The sequence below is a fragment of the Actinia tenebrosa genome, unplaced genomic scaffold (assembly GCF_029948245.1).
Source record: "Actinia tenebrosa isolate PJP-AT-01 unplaced genomic scaffold, QUT_ActTen_1.0 PGA_scaffold0__85_contigs__length_37466705, whole genome shotgun sequence".
NCBI classification, from domain to species: Eukaryota; Metazoa; Cnidaria; class Anthozoa; order Actiniaria; family Actiniidae; genus Actinia; species Actinia tenebrosa.
The window spans coordinates 4,952,707-4,971,213 of NW_028292569.1; the positions used below are offsets into that span (position 1 = coordinate 4,952,707).

The 18,507-nt window shown below is 34.5% G+C and overlaps 2 protein-coding genes across 2 annotated transcripts; one reads left to right on the forward strand and one right to left on the reverse strand.

Annotated features, from left to right (window-relative positions):
* Positions 1-61: 61 nt before the first annotated feature.
* LOC116292097 (mitochondrial import receptor subunit TOM70) lies at positions 62-7,976 on the forward strand. Its single transcript, XM_031699345.1, has 13 exons — positions 62-360; positions 1,072-1,245; positions 1,486-1,522; positions 1,787-1,876; positions 2,524-2,633; positions 2,946-3,009; positions 3,546-3,680; positions 3,904-4,034; positions 4,237-4,371; positions 4,813-5,037; positions 5,515-5,612; positions 6,175-6,297; positions 6,639-7,976. Exons 1-13 carry the CDS (start codon positions 154-156, stop codon positions 6,796-6,798), a joined length of 1,689 nt encoding a protein of 562 aa, XP_031555205.1. The 5' UTR covers positions 62-153; the 3' UTR covers positions 6,799-7,976.
* LOC116292096 (amyloid-beta precursor-like protein) lies at positions 7,415-18,136 on the reverse strand. Its single transcript, XM_031699344.2, has 8 exons — positions 18,004-18,136; positions 13,534-13,691; positions 12,969-13,108; positions 12,505-12,882; positions 11,850-12,005; positions 10,936-11,170; positions 10,435-10,627; positions 7,415-9,923 (listed from the first exon to the last, which is right to left on the reverse strand). Exons 1-8 carry the CDS (start codon positions 18,043-18,045, stop codon positions 9,489-9,491), a joined length of 1,737 nt encoding a protein of 578 aa, XP_031555204.2. The 5' UTR covers positions 18,046-18,136; the 3' UTR covers positions 7,415-9,488.
* Positions 18,137-18,507: the final 371 nt, after the last annotated feature.

Below are 18,507 nucleotides of genomic sequence, written 5' to 3' on the forward strand. Positions count from 1 at the left end.
CGTCACTAATATTAATCGCCTGCGGTGTTCGTAACAGCGGTGTATATGCGCAGGTGTTCCCGTCCACGTGCGCGTTTGACAACATGTTTGCATGTTGTTGAAGGTAGAAAATCAACTCACTAAAATCGTCCTTTTATACGATCTGAGGGCGCTATGAGTGAACAACAGACCCCCCTAGGCCTGGCCAAGTGGCAGCTTGCTCTGCTGGTTGGCGTTCCAGTTGCTGTGGTTGTTGCTGCTGGAGCTATTTGGTATTTAAAGTCACAAGGTGAAACAGAAGAAGAAGAAGATGTTAGCAGTAGCCCCTCTAAAGGCGTTGAGTCCCCTAAAGCTGAGCCAGAAGATACTACTGATCACATGGTAGGCTATTATTAATACAGTATGAATGGCTGGGATATATGTTTTTATTCCTAAAGCTTTTGTACACATTGTATGTACAACAGCATGAGTACGCTATTAAAGTCAATATACACATGTAGTGATGCAATAGAACTTGACGTTTTCTATCCAAGAGATCTACAGTATATATCTATTTTTATGATAACAGGCTTATACATATGTAATACATACCAAATTTATTTTCATAATATTATGCTTATACATATGTAATATATTCCATATTCAGACATAATCCAAACCCTAACCCTAACCCAAATCCAAAAATAAACTAAGCTTAAATTTTATTACAGAATATTGCCATTTCATGTAATCTTACATTAAGTAGCAAGGCTTTTTTCTGGTTGCAGTTTATTTACTCAAAATTCTATTCTTTGTTTGCACGTTACATCATCCCGGCCATGTTGGTACCATTTAACGAAAGGTTTCTCATTAGCATCCATTGTTAATGGTACCACAATGGCCGCCATGTTTTTGTCTTTTAACTCTCTTGGGAATGCTTGCAACCCATCAATATCCACCTATATACTGTACATTCATAAGGAATTGCACTATATACCTTGAACGTCCTTGAAGGCCATGCAGTTGTAATCACTAATAGCTGAATGAACTCTACCTACAGATTAAGTATCCAGTTACTTTATTTTTGTCTTAAATTCAGTTATTTGTTTGTAGACCCCTGCAGAGAAGGCTCAAGCTGCTAAGCTGAAAGGCAACAAATTTTTCAAGGGACGCAAGTATGAACAGGCATTGAAATGCTACTCAGAAGCCATTGAACTTTGCCCAGAAGAAAACAAAACAGATCTGGCGACATTTTACCAAAATAGAGCTGCAGCATATGAACAGTTGGTGAGATATAGCCCTTGTTACATTATATTATATCATTATTATTAATTTTATCATACCCTACTAAAACTACCTCTGAGTTGATCTATTTAGTCAGTCCATGACTAACTTACAGATGATTTTTTGGGAGAGAAGAAAAAAAAAAACCTGGAGAATTGTTAGGAAAACCTTCTGGAAAGTGGAATTATTCTTATATATGGGTTATGTATTAATGTTTTAACCATTGTTTCGTTTCCTTAACAGGGACAATTTGAAGAGGTGATTGAAGAAGCTTCTAAAGGTATGAATAAGTACTCGTACATGGGCCTTGCTCATGCCGCAGCTCATGTCGCAGCTCATTGGCTGAAACAATAGATTTCCTATGCTTGCAGGAGGAATTTACCTGAGGAAAACAAATGAGAGAAACACAACCAAGAATGGGGTTTCAAAGTTTTTATTATTAATGCAATACTAGTTCTTTAATTTTATGAGCTTAATGTCGATCACAACAATTTTTTTCCACAACAATTTTTTCCCACAACAATTTTTTTCAATTTTTCCACAGCTCTTGAGCTTAACAACAAATACACCAAAGCTTTAATGAGAAGAGCAAGAGCATATGAACAGCTGGACAAAAAAGAACAATGCTTACAAGGTATGAAATTTTTAATAAAGATTTGTCATAATTATTTTTGAACCAAAAATATCTAACTATAAAAAAAACAGTCCATAATGATTTAGAGCAAATGAACCCAGGCAAACCTTTAATTTCATTGAACATTCAAATTAACTCAGATCAAAACATTCTCTGGGCTTGAAGGTTGTCAGGAAATACATGGCTAAACCACAGATTGGACCCTAAAACAACATCTGGGCTGATCTATGTCAGAGCATGACTACCTCACAGATCAAACCCTGAAACAACCTCTGGGCTGATCTAAGTCAGGGTACTGGTAATGCACAGATCAAACCCTGAAACAACCTCTGGGCTGATCAAAGTCAGGGCATGGCTAACTCACAGATCAAACACTGAAACAACCTCTGGGTAGTTCTAAGTCAGGCTACTGGTAACTCACAGACTAATCCCATGGCTATAACCCACAAATCTAAATGGAATTTACATGTAGCATGATTGGTTTTTATGAAAGGTGGAAAATTTGAGAACCTGGAGCAAAGCCCTATAATCAAGGGAGACATGTAACAAACTATTCTTTCACATATGAATTGAACACCAGATCAATCCCAGTGGTGAGAGGTGAATTCAGTATCACTACACTACTCCTAATGTTTGTCTCCTTGTAGATCTGACAGCTGTGTGTCTACTAGAAGGATTCAATAATCCAGACTGGATGGTTCATGCTGATAGGATTTTGAAGTCAATTGGAAAAGAAAAGGCTAATGAACACTTCAAGGTCAGTCAGTGAGCTGTCTCACTCTACCCATTGTCTCCCATACTGTAGATTAGATTAGTACATTTACTTGTTGAGACCCAGTGGTGAGGGTATGGTCAGGTTGATGAACTTGAGGTCTGAAAGTCTGGACTTTGATCCCTTGGGCTGTATAGACTCCTTGCATTGAATTCCTAGAGGAATTGTTCTGGGGGGCAAAACAATAGGGCGTCTTTTCTTATAAAAAAAAAAAATCCATTGTTTTGTCCCCCAGAACAATTCCTCAAGGGGCTCATAATTTACCTCATAATTCAGACTGTCCTTTTTTATTTCTAGAATCGCAAACCAATCATTCCATCACCAACTTACATCAAGGCTTACCTTGATTCCTTCAGCCAAGGCAAGTAAAAAATCTTCATAAAAATGTTAAGAATATACAGCATCATCAAAAAAAGAAAAAATTACTTCCAGACATCTGTTTTTTCTCTCTTTTGTCTCTTGTCTTTCTCAAAAAATTGTGAACTCTGACCATAGTAGACTTGATGGGTGACAATAGTCCCCTTCACAGTTCCCTGCACCATCTTGAATGGTAGCCGTACCTTTGCAGTGGAAACAAGACGAGCGGTGAGCTTGCAATGATAGAGACATGTGAATAATTGTCCAAGGTGTTTGAAAAGGTCTCTATCATTGCACGCTCACCATTCATCTCGCTTTGATGCAAAGGCACAGCTACCTTTCAAGATGGCGTAGGAAACTGTGAAAGAGTATATTAACCAAATCACGAAATGGGCCATGTCTGGAGATGTGTGTGTCAGAAACATGGGACATTTTTTTGTGTTTAGGTATTATTTGAAGAGGACTTAAGTTACAGTATTTGACTGATGCCATTTTATTACTTAATCAAAATTATTAGTGATATTCCTTTGTTCTTTGCAGATGAAATTCTTTCTGAGAGCATAAGAGAGGATGAAAGTATTGCCGCAGATTCCCCATTCTTGCTGGCATTAGACGACATTAAAAACAAAAAGTTTGAGAATATTATAGTTTATTGCACTCAAGAGATTGGTCGTGGTATGTAAATCATTCAACTGGGAATAGACATTATTGCAATCTCTATGGCAACCTGTTGTCATAACAACTATAGGATATATCAATTCATTGGCAGCAAACAAATACCAGTTGTTATATTGACTAGTTGCTATAACAATCATGCTGTCATATTCTTTCTTTACGATGAGTAAGTGCAGTTTCCATTAATTTTATGCCTGATATTCCTTTTCGCTGTTTAATGCAGGTGAAGGCCCTTGCTACGCCAAGGCTGTTGCCTTGAGAGGAACAATGTATACTCTGACATCTCAGGTAGAAGATGCTGTCAAAGACTTGACAGAAGTGATTGACATGGATGACGACAAAGCAGATATCAAGGTAGGGTATTATGTAATATGGTTCGCAGCAAACGTGGTGTGTGCTGATATGTGTCAACTTTCACTGCTGACTCTTTTTTTGATTCTTTCTGCGCAATAATTATTGTAATGTTTATTAACAGTACACCACTACGATTCAATTTCTTAACCTGTTCTAGTGCTAGTGTTTGAGATTTTTTCACTTTGTTTCTTGAATGTTGTAGCTCAAGATCAACTGTCTCCTTAAAAGAGCAAGTTTGAAAGTGCAGGATGGCAAAGAATCTGAAGCGAATGAAGACTTTCAAAAAGCTATCACACTTGATTCAACAAATTCAGATATTTACCATCACAGAGCACAGGTATGGATTTCAATATTGAATATTATTCCATTGCCATTATAAATGCTTGCTTTCAACCAGCTAAATACATGTAGATCTTCTAACCATACTGTACAAAATTAATGATAGGCTTGCAAACTCTGTCCATCATGTTTTATCAACTAGAGATTTATTCTATTGCTCGGTATCAATCAGCTGAATGAACATCATTATCAGCCTATGATGGTTTGATTTCTTAGATTACTTTAGCTCCTCAAAAATTATTTTACTGTTTTCATGGTATTATAGACTGAGTTTCATCGATAAAATAACTCCTTAGGGTACTCTTCCCATGTGCAATGTACTGTAATGACTTATTTGACTGGCAGGAGTCTACTACCGGACCCCACTACCAAATATCCTGTTACAATATTTTTGTCTCAATCTGTAGTAATCGATAAATAATTAATATTTATATCTCAGATCAACTTCTTGTCAGAAAGACTGAATGAAGCCAAGGCAGACTTTGAAACATGCATTGAGTTGAATCCAAGTTTCATCCAAGCCAAGGTCCAGCTGGCATACTGTAAATACAAGACTGCTCAGATCTCCCAGAGCCCTATGATGGCCAAGAGCGCAATGGAAGAATTTGAAAAAATTAGCTCTGAAAACCCTGACTGTCCTGACGCATTAAGTCTACATGCTCAGGTAAGTAGGGGGAACTGTATAGTAATAATATTATTTACTGGAGTGCTGTAGTGATTTTAACTAGTGAAAGCATTAGACAGTAGACTAAGACTAAGGTCAAATGTCACACGAGCCAAAGCTAATGTCATATAAGAAGACTGCCTTGTTATCCATTGTTTCAATTAGGTTTGGCTCACGTGAAGTTTGACATTTTACCTGAGCCTATTGCAGTTAATAAGTATACTATCTTTTTGTTTTGTTTTTGTAAAATCACTAGTACTCTAGCATTATTAACCCAGCCAAAAGTGGCATTGCTTATTGATAAAAATAATGTATTTACAGTCAAACCAGCTCATGTGTTCCTTTCAAGGTTCAAAGATTCATTTCATTATTGGAAGTTTGATTCCATCCTGCTTTGAAGCTTGCATAAATGACATGAAAAAAAATCTCTACTCAAAGGAGAAAGATGAAAATTAAAAGAACTCATTATATTTGAAGGCACTGCAAGAACAAGGAGAGTTTGAAGAAGCATTAGAAAAGTTTAATGCTGCTCACAAAATTCAACCAGATAATCCTATCCATTTGGTGTATGAAGGGTGAGTGTTCTTCCATTATGATTACCAGTATGCTGGAATCTTTATGCAAGGTTCATGCTACTCCTTAAACTCCTTGAAAACTCCTTAAATTTAATTCACGTTTTCAAGGGCACTTGAAAAACTCTTGAATTTTACGATTTTAGCAAAACTCCTTGAAAACATTATTTGCATGGTTCTGACATAGATCTAGTCAGAAAGATTAGAAAATCTGAAAGTCGACCATGTGCAACCACCCTGTAAAACCTTGGCATATATAGCTGAACATACTCCTTGAAAATTCATTTTTGGGTCCTTGTATACTCCTTGAATAGTCCTTGAATTTTAAGTGGTTACCTCAGCACGAACCCTGTTTACATTATACAGCTGCAAAGTCTCGTTATCTTGATTTCTGGATTTCTCAAACAAGTAATCCACATAAATATTCTTATGAAAATAAAGTTGACTCTTCAACCTTTAAATAATTCAATATTTCCCTTAGCTTTCAACCGACACAGTCATCCTCAGAGGAACTAAAATACTTGATTAATATTCTTCTAAATGGGGTCTTATTTTATGGTTTTAGTTTGCTAATGGTCCAGTGGAAGCAGGATTTTAAGAAAGCGATTGATTTAGTTGAATCTGCTATTGAACTGGACAAAAAGTGTGACTTTGCATATGAAACTCTAGCAACTTTAGAAGTACAAAGGTAAGATTAGATAAACTGTTGTGATGTTAAGTATTCTGGTATATACAGTAGTATGAAATTAATGGTAACATGGAGTGTAGTTTTGAACGAGTTTAAAAATTTGTGGCACATGGAATGTTGTGTTGAAAATAAACCTTTTCATCATAAAGTTTTCCCATTTCAATCTTCATTATTCCCATTTAAAAAAGATTATTTGTGGAGTCATCTGCAATATAATAATACTCGAGGGAATGACACATGGTTGGAAAAGGGTAAATATTATGCCCAAGTTGAATAGGTATTGATGGAATGTTACACCATTTGCTGCTAGTCATTCAATATCGTTGCACTTCGTTTTTCAGGGGCAACTTAGACAAAGCAATTGAGCTGTTTGATGAAGCGTTACTCTTGGTGCGAACAGAGGGAGAAATGGCACAGACCTATTCTTTAAAAGAGGCTGCAAAAGCACAGAAATATGTGACTGAAAAGATGGGAATTAAACCTAATATCTTCATGGGTTAAAATAGAAAATACTGCAATACTGTTACCCAGCAATTATTGTTCTCAAACCTTAGAATACTTTTTACAATTTGTTTTATCATAAGTTTAAAACTAGTATTAAAAAATGTTGAGTGAAAATTATAAAACTTATAATCCTGACTTTGTGGGCATGTTTAATGTTTTTGCTAAAGCTATTAGCCTTTCCAGAGTTGTAGAAATGGTTGCATTATGAGGTGGTTTGGAGGGATGCTTTATCAGGAAGCAAAAAAGATGCCATTTTAAAAAGCATTAAAGCATCTGGACAGGGCTTATAGACTCCCTTGCAGCAGTTCGGAATGAAGTTCAATTGGGAGGACATAACAAGAGGTTTCCTATCCTTATTAGGTTGAAATTCTTGTGTTTTGTCCTCCAAATTGAGCTGCTTTGACGTCACATGTAAGAGGACGTCTATTGACACGATCTCCTACTACCACTGTCAAGCATTCCCTTGATTATCATTATTTTATTTTTGTAATGCTGTAACGGGAAATAGGTAAGTAAAAGAAAGTATTTTTTGTAGTGTTGTGTATAGAGGAAAGAAAATGTTACCTACCTTGGTTTTTCTCGATACATTTTAGTAAGCGATTTGGACACGTACTTTAAGATAAATAAGTTTATTACAAGAAACCAAAAGGTTGTTACAAAGATGAAGCAATGGTTTGGTAAATACATGAACATGGACTCCTTGAAGCTTTGTACATACAGTATCTGATGGACGACATACAGAAAAGCTGTGCACTGTACTAGTTTTTAACAACCTTACATCAGCCTATAGACCAAGGCTGATGGCGCCCATGACAGGAGGCAGGCATGCATAATTGGAATCTGGTCTTATTTGGTATACATGAGAAAGAATTCAGTTTCCCCAGGGAAAAGACTCATGGCTGCCATCGTTCCTGCCATCACATGATGGTGAAAAGCCTCTATTCTGTATTCACCAAACGACCACAACATCAACATAGTTTGCATTAAACAAGCAAAATACATTGACACACGTGAAGTTATAAGTCATTTAGAACTAGCTGCTGCATGGGTAATGTACTGTAGCAAGTTACCAACAGTTCTTGACTGACAGCCAGCCAGTACTTGGACTATCTATGTTAGTCTATGTTGTGCATAAGAATGAACTGATTATTGAATAAATACCATTTTTTTACCAAGACAGAGTAAAATGACTTCACAGTAACCTAGATTTGTTTTGAAATAAACCTCAATTATTTCATGCAATAATATAGATCAGTTTTCGCATGTGGGAATTGATACAATAAATTTGTAGCCTTCCTGTGACCGCAGCGTATTTTACTGTAGCTGTAACTGTGCTGTGATTGGATGAAATACTGGAAAGACGGTGGAAAGCTGTTTCAATGTTTGCAATATGTAACTCAGTATTGCATGCTTCCCACTCCTACGAAAACTGCTCTATGTTGCATAACATTGACAGCACTGTTTTTGTCACTCTTGACCATAAATACTAAAAGCTACTTCTTTGGTAAGATATTATATACTATACCGATCCCTTAACTTATCAAAGTTAACAAAATCATTTATAAAATCACCCTTACTCAACTTAAATGAACACCTATTGGATTATTATTGATTCAATTATTTAAATAGAAAGTTGACACATGCATAAAGTACTTCAACCTTTAGATTCTCTAAACTTACATGAAGATGTTTATTTCGCCGCCATGGATAGAGCAGAGCTCATATAATATTTTCTTTTGGGCGCTTTGAGTTTTTATACCTAATTGACAAAATTCTAAAATATACCACAAAGTCACTCGCTGTATAGTGTAGAATATGTGTAGAATAGTAAACCTTTTTGCACAATACTTTATATTTGAGACAGTAATAATAGAAAGGTAAATTATACACCGTGAAAAGATGAAAAAACTAGCATCTGAAACGTCAGTAAGTTTTTTCATCTTTTCACTGTGTATAATTTACCTTTTTATCATTACTGTTTCATTAGAAACACCGACGCAGATCGCACTAGTTTTTAGCTAGTTATCACTTCATTTATATTTGAATCTATTGCATTGCTCTTTGTCATCACTGTCCTGTTTGCAATGGCATGTAAAACTTGTGATTAAGTGTGCAACATGCTTAGTACAGCACAGTAAGTAGAAGTAAATTGACGGCAAATATGCACACAGTCATTATAGTAATAGAAAATAGCCAAATAAGCTTGCCAACACAAATGTATATGTCCAGTTCAGGTTTGAAATGACACAGAGCTACTCAATGCAATAAACCTTGTTAATACAAATGGTTCGTTTTTAGAATCTTTCATCCCTTATACTAGACATATTGTATACGTATTATAAATCAAATCTAAAAAAATGTAAATTGAAAAAAACAAACAAAATGAACATGAAAAGATATCACAATGACACAAAAAAAATAACCGCATAAAGAAGCTAAACTAATCCTGTCATAAAGAAAATACAACACATAAAATAAATTTTTCTATAAGATACCAATTGTAAAAAGGAAAAGAAACAAAAAATGAAATCAATGAAACTTAAAATAATTTATGACAAAGAAATTGTGCTAAACCAAAAGTGACAACAAGAACAAGGACATGACTTAAAACGTAGTGCAACGCTTTGGTAATATACGAATTGGTATCGTAGCCTATGTTGATGAGAAAATGCTAGAAAAAGTTGTACTTAGTATTGAGCTAGCTTGTAAACAGGGTTCTCATACCCATTCTGCTGAAGATTAACCAGATGTTGGTTCTCAGAGTTGGCATCATTGTCTGGGTCAACCAGTACGGTCTTTGTGGGGTTGCTGCTTCGTGATCTGCGCATTGCCATGATGATGATGATAAAAATCATGATGACAAGGGCACCACAGCTCAGGCCAATCACTACAGCAAATGTTGCAGGTGGCTGAGCTTTCTCCCATCTTTCTTCATCTTCAGGCCTATTTTCAGGGTCATTTTTTTTGTGTTTCAGATGTTGTTTCTTGGCATCAGAGTGTCGGTGCTTGTCATGGATGCTGTGTGCGGAATTGACAGTTTGAGTATGATCACCTGATACTCCTCCAGCGATAACAACTTCAGCTTCTGTCTTGATCTCTGTTGCAGTTGGTGTTTCTGTTGGCTACAAATCAAACAGGCAGACTTATGCATTAATATATCTAATAATGAATTCATTCTGTATTAATGCAGCAAGCTTATTTGCTTCTTTAGAGCTTCCAAACCTCCTGTATGCATCCTGAACTGATACAAAAAGACAAGCATGGGGTATTTTTTAACAAAACTGGTAATAATTGACTTTTTTATCTTAGTTCCAAAGCTAAAAACAATCAAGTAAACAATGATATGCCATGAACAGCTACAAGACTGGAAATAACCTAGTATTGCACAAGACTGATCCCGAAAATGGTAATCAGGTGAAAAATATCTACCATATTGTACCCTCGACGTCCACCCCATAATTTCATATTTGCACCAGGAAACACAATCATCACATTTCATTATTTAAACCTTGGAAAGATGAATATTATTATCTTAGTTTGAACAATTTCATATCATTAATGAAAAGGGAAAGTTTTTGTTTTTAAATACTTTAATTGAATTCAATATTACTGTAAAAATTTAATTGAACATACCAGTACTTTTGGTTTTGGTGCCCATGTTGGCAGCTCAAAGTAAAATTGACGTGCAATTTTAGGCAACTTGTAAAGGAGCATCATTGTCTCATTGACACGCTGGTTGATACTTTCAAGATGATTCTGGAAAGTTTCTCTTAGTTCATCCAATTTTTCAGGGTTAACCTTGCTCATGTATTCCAAATGACGACGGCTGAAAATGGTACAACAGAACACTATATTAGATATCATGTTGATTTAAAACTTTAACACCAAGGCAAGGGAGGGCCACAAGTTTAATAGAGACTTCATGACAGAACATCAAGCAAACTATGTGCTATCTACAGAAATCATACCAACAACTTCAATGTTTAGACCTGAGTGAAGCTTGACATTTGCTAAATATCCAGCCAGCCATGCATGTTGCATCTATCACTGACAATTTATGAACCAATTTGCATTTTTTTGCTTTAGGATGTTAAGTGTGTAACACAGGATAAAATGGTGCATTTAACTACTTACTTGTGGATGCGATCTTCAGTACAGACTTTCAGGAACTTCCTCACAGCTTTCAATACACCATTACCATCTGAAGGAGTTTTCTTCAAGGCCTTCAAGAAGTCTTTCAAGGCTTTGTTCTTCTTGTCGTTCAAATCAATTTGTTTACACTGATGGTGTTCTTCATGCAGCTGGTGACGCTCCAGTTTTGCCTCGTTTTCCAAAGTGGCAATGGTTTTCTTGAATCTTTCCATCACTCCTAAAATGGATCAAAAATATTAAAAGTTATATTATATTATACACTATGGAACATGGAGTGGGTGACATCTTTGTAAATTATTTTATTTTGTTGTTGTTTTTGTTGTTTGTAATAATACTTTTTACTGGCGCTTAAAACAGATTTGTATTTGCACTTTATAAATAAATAAATAAATAATATTATTATTATTATTATTGCATCAAAACACTTAATACATCATCAAATCATAACAATAAACATATTAAGTCAAACCTCAAATTTGAGCCACTACTTCGTATCCAATCAAGTTAACTTGGGCAAAGTCTGTACTGTGGCATAAGGCTCAAAATAACAGCTGGTCATGTCTGGGGCCAAATGCCTGCTAGGCCAGTTTACTTGACCAGTCACATGTCCAGACATTGAGCAGCCATTATTTTTAGCCCTGGTAGTGGCCTCAATCTTTGTTTAAACCTAGAAGGCTTGAATTTGAAGGGAGAAATACTTAAAGGAGAAAGTGCTAATCACTTTCAAATGCAATAGAGCACATTTCCTGAAGATACATACATACATAAACTTTGTTTAGACTCGAATTTACAGGGTAGCTCTTAGAACTAATATCTTCCAGAAAAAGATGCTTAATTAGTGATGAAAGTGTTTGGATAAGTAATTAATAACAATTGTAAAACACCTTTAAAATTACCTTTAATCATTCCCTCTGCCTGCATTTCATCATCATTCTTCAAGATATTGTAGCGCTTCTCAGATTCCTCCCACTGTTTGATGACATGAGACATACACCGACGATGCTCATTCTCCATGTTCTGGCGGCGTTGGTGGAACTTCTTAGGATTGCAGCCTAAAACAAAACAGACAATGTCATACCCATGCACAGGTATTACAACCATGCTCTATTGAAAAATACTCAATATCCCACTACAAGATATTAATTACAAAATAATATTATTACAAAATATATAATATCTGTTAATATTATTACTGTTGCCAAGTGTATAAATAATGTTTGTGCTACTGTGTAGTTAATATTCAACAGACTGGTTATGGTGTATATCAATCAACCCTATTTTTCTCATTGAATTTTATTGCAAGGCTTATTCACAGATCAAATAGTGATTCATTACCTATGCTAGGTTTTGTGGAGGATGGAAAACAGTCTGCAGAACTAAGGCAAAAACCCTTGAATCAAGATCCTAACGCATTTTACTCATGAACATGCAATTCAAAGTCTAAGTAACAAACCTGAGACCCCAGAGGTGAAAAGCACATGCTACTGACACATAACACTTGGTATATAATATATTATAACCTAGCATCCTGTTTAAAGCATTATAACTCACCAATAGATTTGCCTTTCAGATGTTTGGATAATTTCTTAATCTCATGTTCCAGCTTATCAATGAATGTAGTGGGTTTTGGTGTTGTCTCAGGCTGATTGACATCTTCAGCTCCACCAATGAGTGGTACTATGCGGGTGCTGTCCGTTGGCACCTCTGTGGTCATGTTTTGTGGGCAGCATACAAACTCAACTCCCGTGAACTTTCCTGTGTCACAGGGTATCAAGACTCCATAATTCTTCAGGATCATCCCCTGCTCCTTGCACTTGTCTACGGCCTTGCCTTTCCATTCATCATGAGGTCTGCATTTGCTGCCTTTGTGCAGGTGTTCAAACCTGCAGCCTTTTGGTACCAGCAAAGCATCTGCTTCAAATGCACCCACTAAAATGAAAGAATAGCAATACAACTGTAAACACAGCTGTCAGTGAACCAAAACTCAGGAATCCAAGGGATCTATTAATGCTTACCTAAACATCTGTAGGCTATGACCTTCTTAACACTAGTACAGTTAACATTGTTGGGCTCACACCACTTGTTAATTGTTTCACGGGTGTTTTCCTCAACAATGTTTTGGATATCCATTGATGAGTACACATGTTTGCAGTACCTGAATATCAATAGAATGAGATGATTAGATATTGGTAATACAGTCTAATTAAGTTATAAATATATTAAGGCATTTTATCCAGGGATGACAGATTTTAATTTTTTATTATTAATCTCATTCATTCATGCATCCATCTATTTATCATTCGTTTATTCACCCTCTCACACGCCCACTAACTACTCCATCAATCCACCCACCCACCCATTTATCTGCCACCCATCCATCCACCCATCAATCCATTTATCTGCTATCCATTCATGACCATCTATCCATCCCTCCATCCATCCACAATCATCCCCCACATCCATTAATTTATTTATCCATCCATTTCTCCCCCCCCCCCCCCAGATTTTATTGTCCCAGGTTTTATTGAATAAATATATCCTAAACAAGGCGTTTACATAAATCAAAAACATAATCCTTACCTTAAAATTTCTTTTGGAGTCGTGGCACACATGGACTTGCCATTTTTATCAGTCACCCATTCACCAGTGGTAAGATCAATATGTTTGTTTACTTTACCACACCAGAATGCAACCTTCGGCTCATGTTTGGGAGAATCTTCACTATCAACACATAATACCTTGAAGATCAAACATATGTTTCATCACATTAGTAGGATTAGTGGACAGACATTTAATGGGAACCCATTTTAAAATTATGGAAATCCTGCTTGTCACTCCTAAATTTAAATATCGATTATTTTAAAAATTATACATAATAAACTGGCTGTTGTTCTAGGATTTATTGGACAAACAAACAAAAAGGAAAAATTTAAATAGAAAATGGACAACGAGCTACCATAAAATGATCTTACAAATTCTTTATTTATCTCTTTTATTCACTTCCCATTCAATTTCATTACTTATTTTTCATCTCTAATGTTAACTTTTCAGAAAAATTATCGGCATCATTGCTTCACAACCATTTAAAATTTATTTAATTTTCAATATTTTACTTTCTATTTTTTATGATGAGTTTTTAGGATATTTTAAAAATCTGATTACACTACCTCTAAAAGTATTCAAGACATTTATTTCCTCTCTCTAAATTAACGACTGATATTAAAATGAACCTTTAGAGTCAAATGGCTTAATCCTATTAATTGGCCTACGAAAATGATGAGAGAGTACACCTAAATTGCCAAATTACTTTCCTCCCTCTAAAGAAATGCTTTTAATGATCGACATTAAGATTGATGAATTTTCTAAAGTATGATAGTAACTCTGCTATAGGTCTTTCTTATTTAGCTTAGCTTTCATATGAAATGGCGTAGCATACGGTATGGTTATATCTGACTAGATCATTGCAATGACGTATTCATCATAATAACATCCTGATTGTAAGGTTATTTCATTTCGTACAGTCATGCAAAAATCATGTACTATAATCTTCATTAATTTTCATTCATTAATTCTTTTCCTTTTTTCCATTCAAAGTAAAAAGTTAAAAAAAATTGTCATAAAATGTTTTGCACTTTTATAGTGCTAACTGAAAAACCATGGGCACTTACTTTAGAAATATTTCAACAATGTTCTATTGTTCTTTAGCGAATCACAATTGACTCTCTAACCACAAGATAATGGAAAGATGAAAACTAATGCTTTTGATTGGTCAACAAACATTCTTGACATATTTCTAGGCCCCACAATTTTTTAATTCGCACTGTAAAACTCAATATTTAACAACAATATTTAAAACGATGAGAAAAAAACCCTACATACATCAAATTGAAGAATTAAAACTTAGACATCACAAGTTACAAGATTACATATTACCAGATAAGGAAGTAGTGCACTAATCTATTTTCAAATTAACTAACTCAAGCTTCCTATGGTAATAGGGAGTCTACTAAGACAGCTGTTAACGAAAAAAAAGCTCTGCAAATATTTCAATAAGCACATTTTTCAATACATCAAAATCTCCATGAATAAATGATATAGTTTTTGAACAAAGCTGGAAAAGTAAAAGAAAAGAAAAGGTAACTGTTTTCATTATGAGAATTGAACTCACACCTTGTGATATTTTCAAAATAAAGACAAATTAGTTCCAAAACAATAATTAACAAGATGACAAAGATTCCCTTTTTTCTTCCTTCCTGACAAGAAGCAACATGGATATGAGCTGATAGCAACCAACAAAAAATAAATAAGAATTTTATAATATGTTTGGAATAGGGCTTAAAATAATGGTCATTCAAAACACAATGTCACATACAAATCTACTTGCAAGAACTTTGTCATACGAAAATAGAACAGTGTTTAGTGGGATAGGAATTATATTAAAAAACAAAAGAAGATCACTGAAGCTGAACTTTTTCTTTTCTCTTTTAATGTATTCCTTTCTCACTAAATTACTAATGTTCTATTCTTGTATGACAACCTTCTTGCAAGTAGGTGTATAGGTAAAATTGGAACTGGTCCACTCAAATCTTTGCCTTGCATTTTATTTTTCATTTCATTTTTCATTTCATGTTAAAGTTGAGCTAGAAACAAGGTATGACTAAGCTAAAACTAATTTGGCCAGCCATCATGACCAACCTTTATTTTAAGCCCTGTAGAATAGACTTATAGACGTTTTCATTGATGAATAAACACACAATTCCAGAGGAATTCCTATAATATGATGAGCTTAAACTCTCTTTGTTGTGTCTTCAGGTTATGATAAAATTAAAGTTTAGTTTTATTACCTATAATGGTTTGGTACTTAATATATATATATAGATAGATAGATATAACTAGCTAAAAACTAGTGTGAGCTGCGTCGGTGTTTCTAATGAAACAGTAATGATGAAAAGGTAAATTATACACCGTGAAAAGATGAAAAAACTTACTGACGTTTCGGACGCTAGTCCTTCGTCGGAGTAAAAGAGCTCTTTTACTCCGACGAAGGACTAGCGTCCGAAACGTCAGTAAATTTTTTCATCTTTTCATGGTGTATAATTTACATATATATATATAGAGAGAGAGAGAGGTTTAGTTGGAGGTGATGGTGGTCGTTGTTACAAATCAATTACTGCAATACAACCTCAAACTCTTAAGAAAAAATATATATAATAAAAATTTGCAGCAGATATTGGCATAAAAATCTTAAATTCCACTAAAAGTACAATATCAGAGCATATTTAGGCACGAAAAAATTGGTTTGAAAAAGTTTCTCATTATCAAGTTGAATGATTCAATATGTTGAATTGGAAAGCTTGTACAAAATATTGTTATTTTTCAACTTACTGCTGAAATACTAATCAGAGAAGTAACTGTACGAATACAAATACAATCAAACTTACCTCCTATTAATAATTAATGAAGAACAAGCGAAAATATTCCTGAAAATTATGTTTGTCATTTAGGGAGTGTTAATAAGAATCTTTATGTAGCCACATTTTTACTTACTAAGAACATTTTATAACAATGTTGGAAAATTAAATGAAATAATGTGCAAACTAACTTGGAAAATAAATAAAATCTTTAGGAAACTTGGAAAATAATTGAAATCTTTATGAATATTTTTTCTATCTTTGCAGTCTGAGCAACATGTAAATGTTTGATTACAAGCTCAGCTTGATTGTCTTATTTTAAAATATAACACAAAGACTAGATATATATAGATCTTATATTTATCAAAATTGAAATTAAAATTGCAGCAAAAATTCTTGCAAAGCTTTCAATTTGAACTTCTTAAATTAATTTTTTTATTTTAAATTTTTTATTTTCCATTTCGCATGAAAAATAATTGATACAAATTCTATACCATCTTCTATAATTGTGCTTATAGAATTTCGTTCTTTTTTCTCAATTTCTTAAAAAAAAACTTGCATAGATAATTATATTTCAGCAATGAATAAATATATTTATATATATTTAATTTTTGGGAAACTTTGGAGAAAAAAGAAATTAGCAAAGAAGCTATAACAAATAATATTTCGAATCAAACTAGTTAAAATAAGAATTAAAATGACAGAAAAGATAAGATCTCGATATTATCAAACTGAAGAATCAGCAATCATAGAACATTGTCCTCAAAATAAGGGTTGTTGAAGTCTGTATTAGAGGAGTTTTGTATGAACCTCAACTACATTTTTTATTTACCCATCTGTATTTTATCAAATCATTACTCTACAAGCATCCACATAAAGCAACATTGATGGATTTCTTTCTTTTATCGTTTTCTCATCGACATCGAAAACCATTTAAGAGCTCGACACAAAAACTAGTCGAGTCGAGACTAACCTAATCATTTGAAATTGAATATAAGAATAGTCAAAAAACATCCCCATAACTAGTGCAATCAGTTCTTGTGCTACTAAAATCATAGTTTCCGTGTTATTAGAGGGAATTGATGGTTTATTATAATTCAGGGGCAGTAAAATTGCGTTATGTTAGGCATTGCAATTTTTATACTCCTCGCGATCTACCACCACAACCTTGCGGAGATATATACTATCAAGTTTCAAAACAACAACAAAACGATGTAGTTAAAACTCAAGGTTATGAATTCATGACGAAATGGAAACCAAAAATGATTCCTGTATATAATTTGAGGGTTTTTTTGGCAAAGAAAGCATGCCTTGTTCGGTAAAATTACAGCGACGTTGTGGCTATTACTCGAAATGTTAAAATCCTCAAAAATTATAAACACAAACATAAGGGTCGATTCGTCAACCTTTCTAGCTTTTCCACGACCCAAACAAACTAGTATCTCAGGAACAATTACTTTTGAATGTTAGTGAAAGTTTTCAAAGCGACGAAGATATTTTATTTACACTAGAAAAGCGAAGCAAAGAATCAATAACGTGTGGAAGACGCGCTGCTCGAAGGACAAGCACCAACAAACAATTAATTTCATTTTCAACATAGTTTTCCCCAAATTGAAACTAAAAAATTATTTTCACTTACCGTTAACAGGTTAACAGATAATATTACTGAAAGTAGAATCATGTTTGTGGCTAAAACAACCACTCTTAGCTCTTTTCCTTTCGTATTTATTCCGAAAGCACAAATATGGCGGCTTACTTTCGCTCCTTCTGGTTGCTTGGTTGTCACGTGACTCTAGTGGGAAGTTTTGAGGTCAGGCAATAGTCAATTCTGATTGGTCAATTGTTATATCATTAATGTTTTTAACTAAATTTATTGGTCGTCGGCACAATGAACACCCCTTGAACGTGACGCATTTACTTTATTGTTCAAATTTTATAAATATACATATTCTAACGAGGAATGGGGAATGTAGAATAGGGATTGGGGAAATTGGAGATGGAGAATGAAACATGTGAGGAATGGAGAATGGACTGATAGAGCGCAAGCATCATCGGTTCTTTTTACGGATATATGGCGTGCACTCTACCCCATGTATTAAATCGAGAGAATAAGAGTACGATTAAACCGTTGGTCACAGCAGTA

What these genes read in the sequence shown, in the direction of transcription:
- LOC116292097 (XM_031699345.1), top strand. Translation starts at nt 154, where the DNA reads ATGAGTGAACAACAGACCCCCCTAGGCCTGGCCAAGTGGCAGCTTGCT. An exon ending in CTGCAGCATATGAACAGTTG is followed by an intron (nt 1,246 to 1,485) that starts GTGAGATATAGC and finishes TTTCCTTAACAG; the next exon opens with GGACAATTTGAAGAGGTGAT. An exon ending in TTTACCATCACAGAGCACAG is followed by an intron (nt 4,372 to 4,812) that starts GTATGGATTTCA and finishes TTTATATCTCAG; the next exon opens with ATCAACTTCTTGTCAGAAAG.
- LOC116292096 (XM_031699344.2), bottom strand. Translation starts at nt 18,045, where the DNA reads ATGATTCTACTTTCAGTAATATTATCTGTTAACCTGTTAACG. An exon ending in ACTCCAAAAGAAATTTTAAG is followed by an intron (nt 13,109 to 13,533) that starts GTAAGGATTATG and finishes ATTGATATTCAG; the next exon opens with GTACTGCAAACATGTGTACT. An exon ending in CATAGCCTACAGATGTTTAG is followed by an intron (nt 12,883 to 12,968) that starts GTAAGCATTAAT and finishes CTTTCATTTTAG; the next exon opens with TGGGTGCATTTGAAGCAGAT.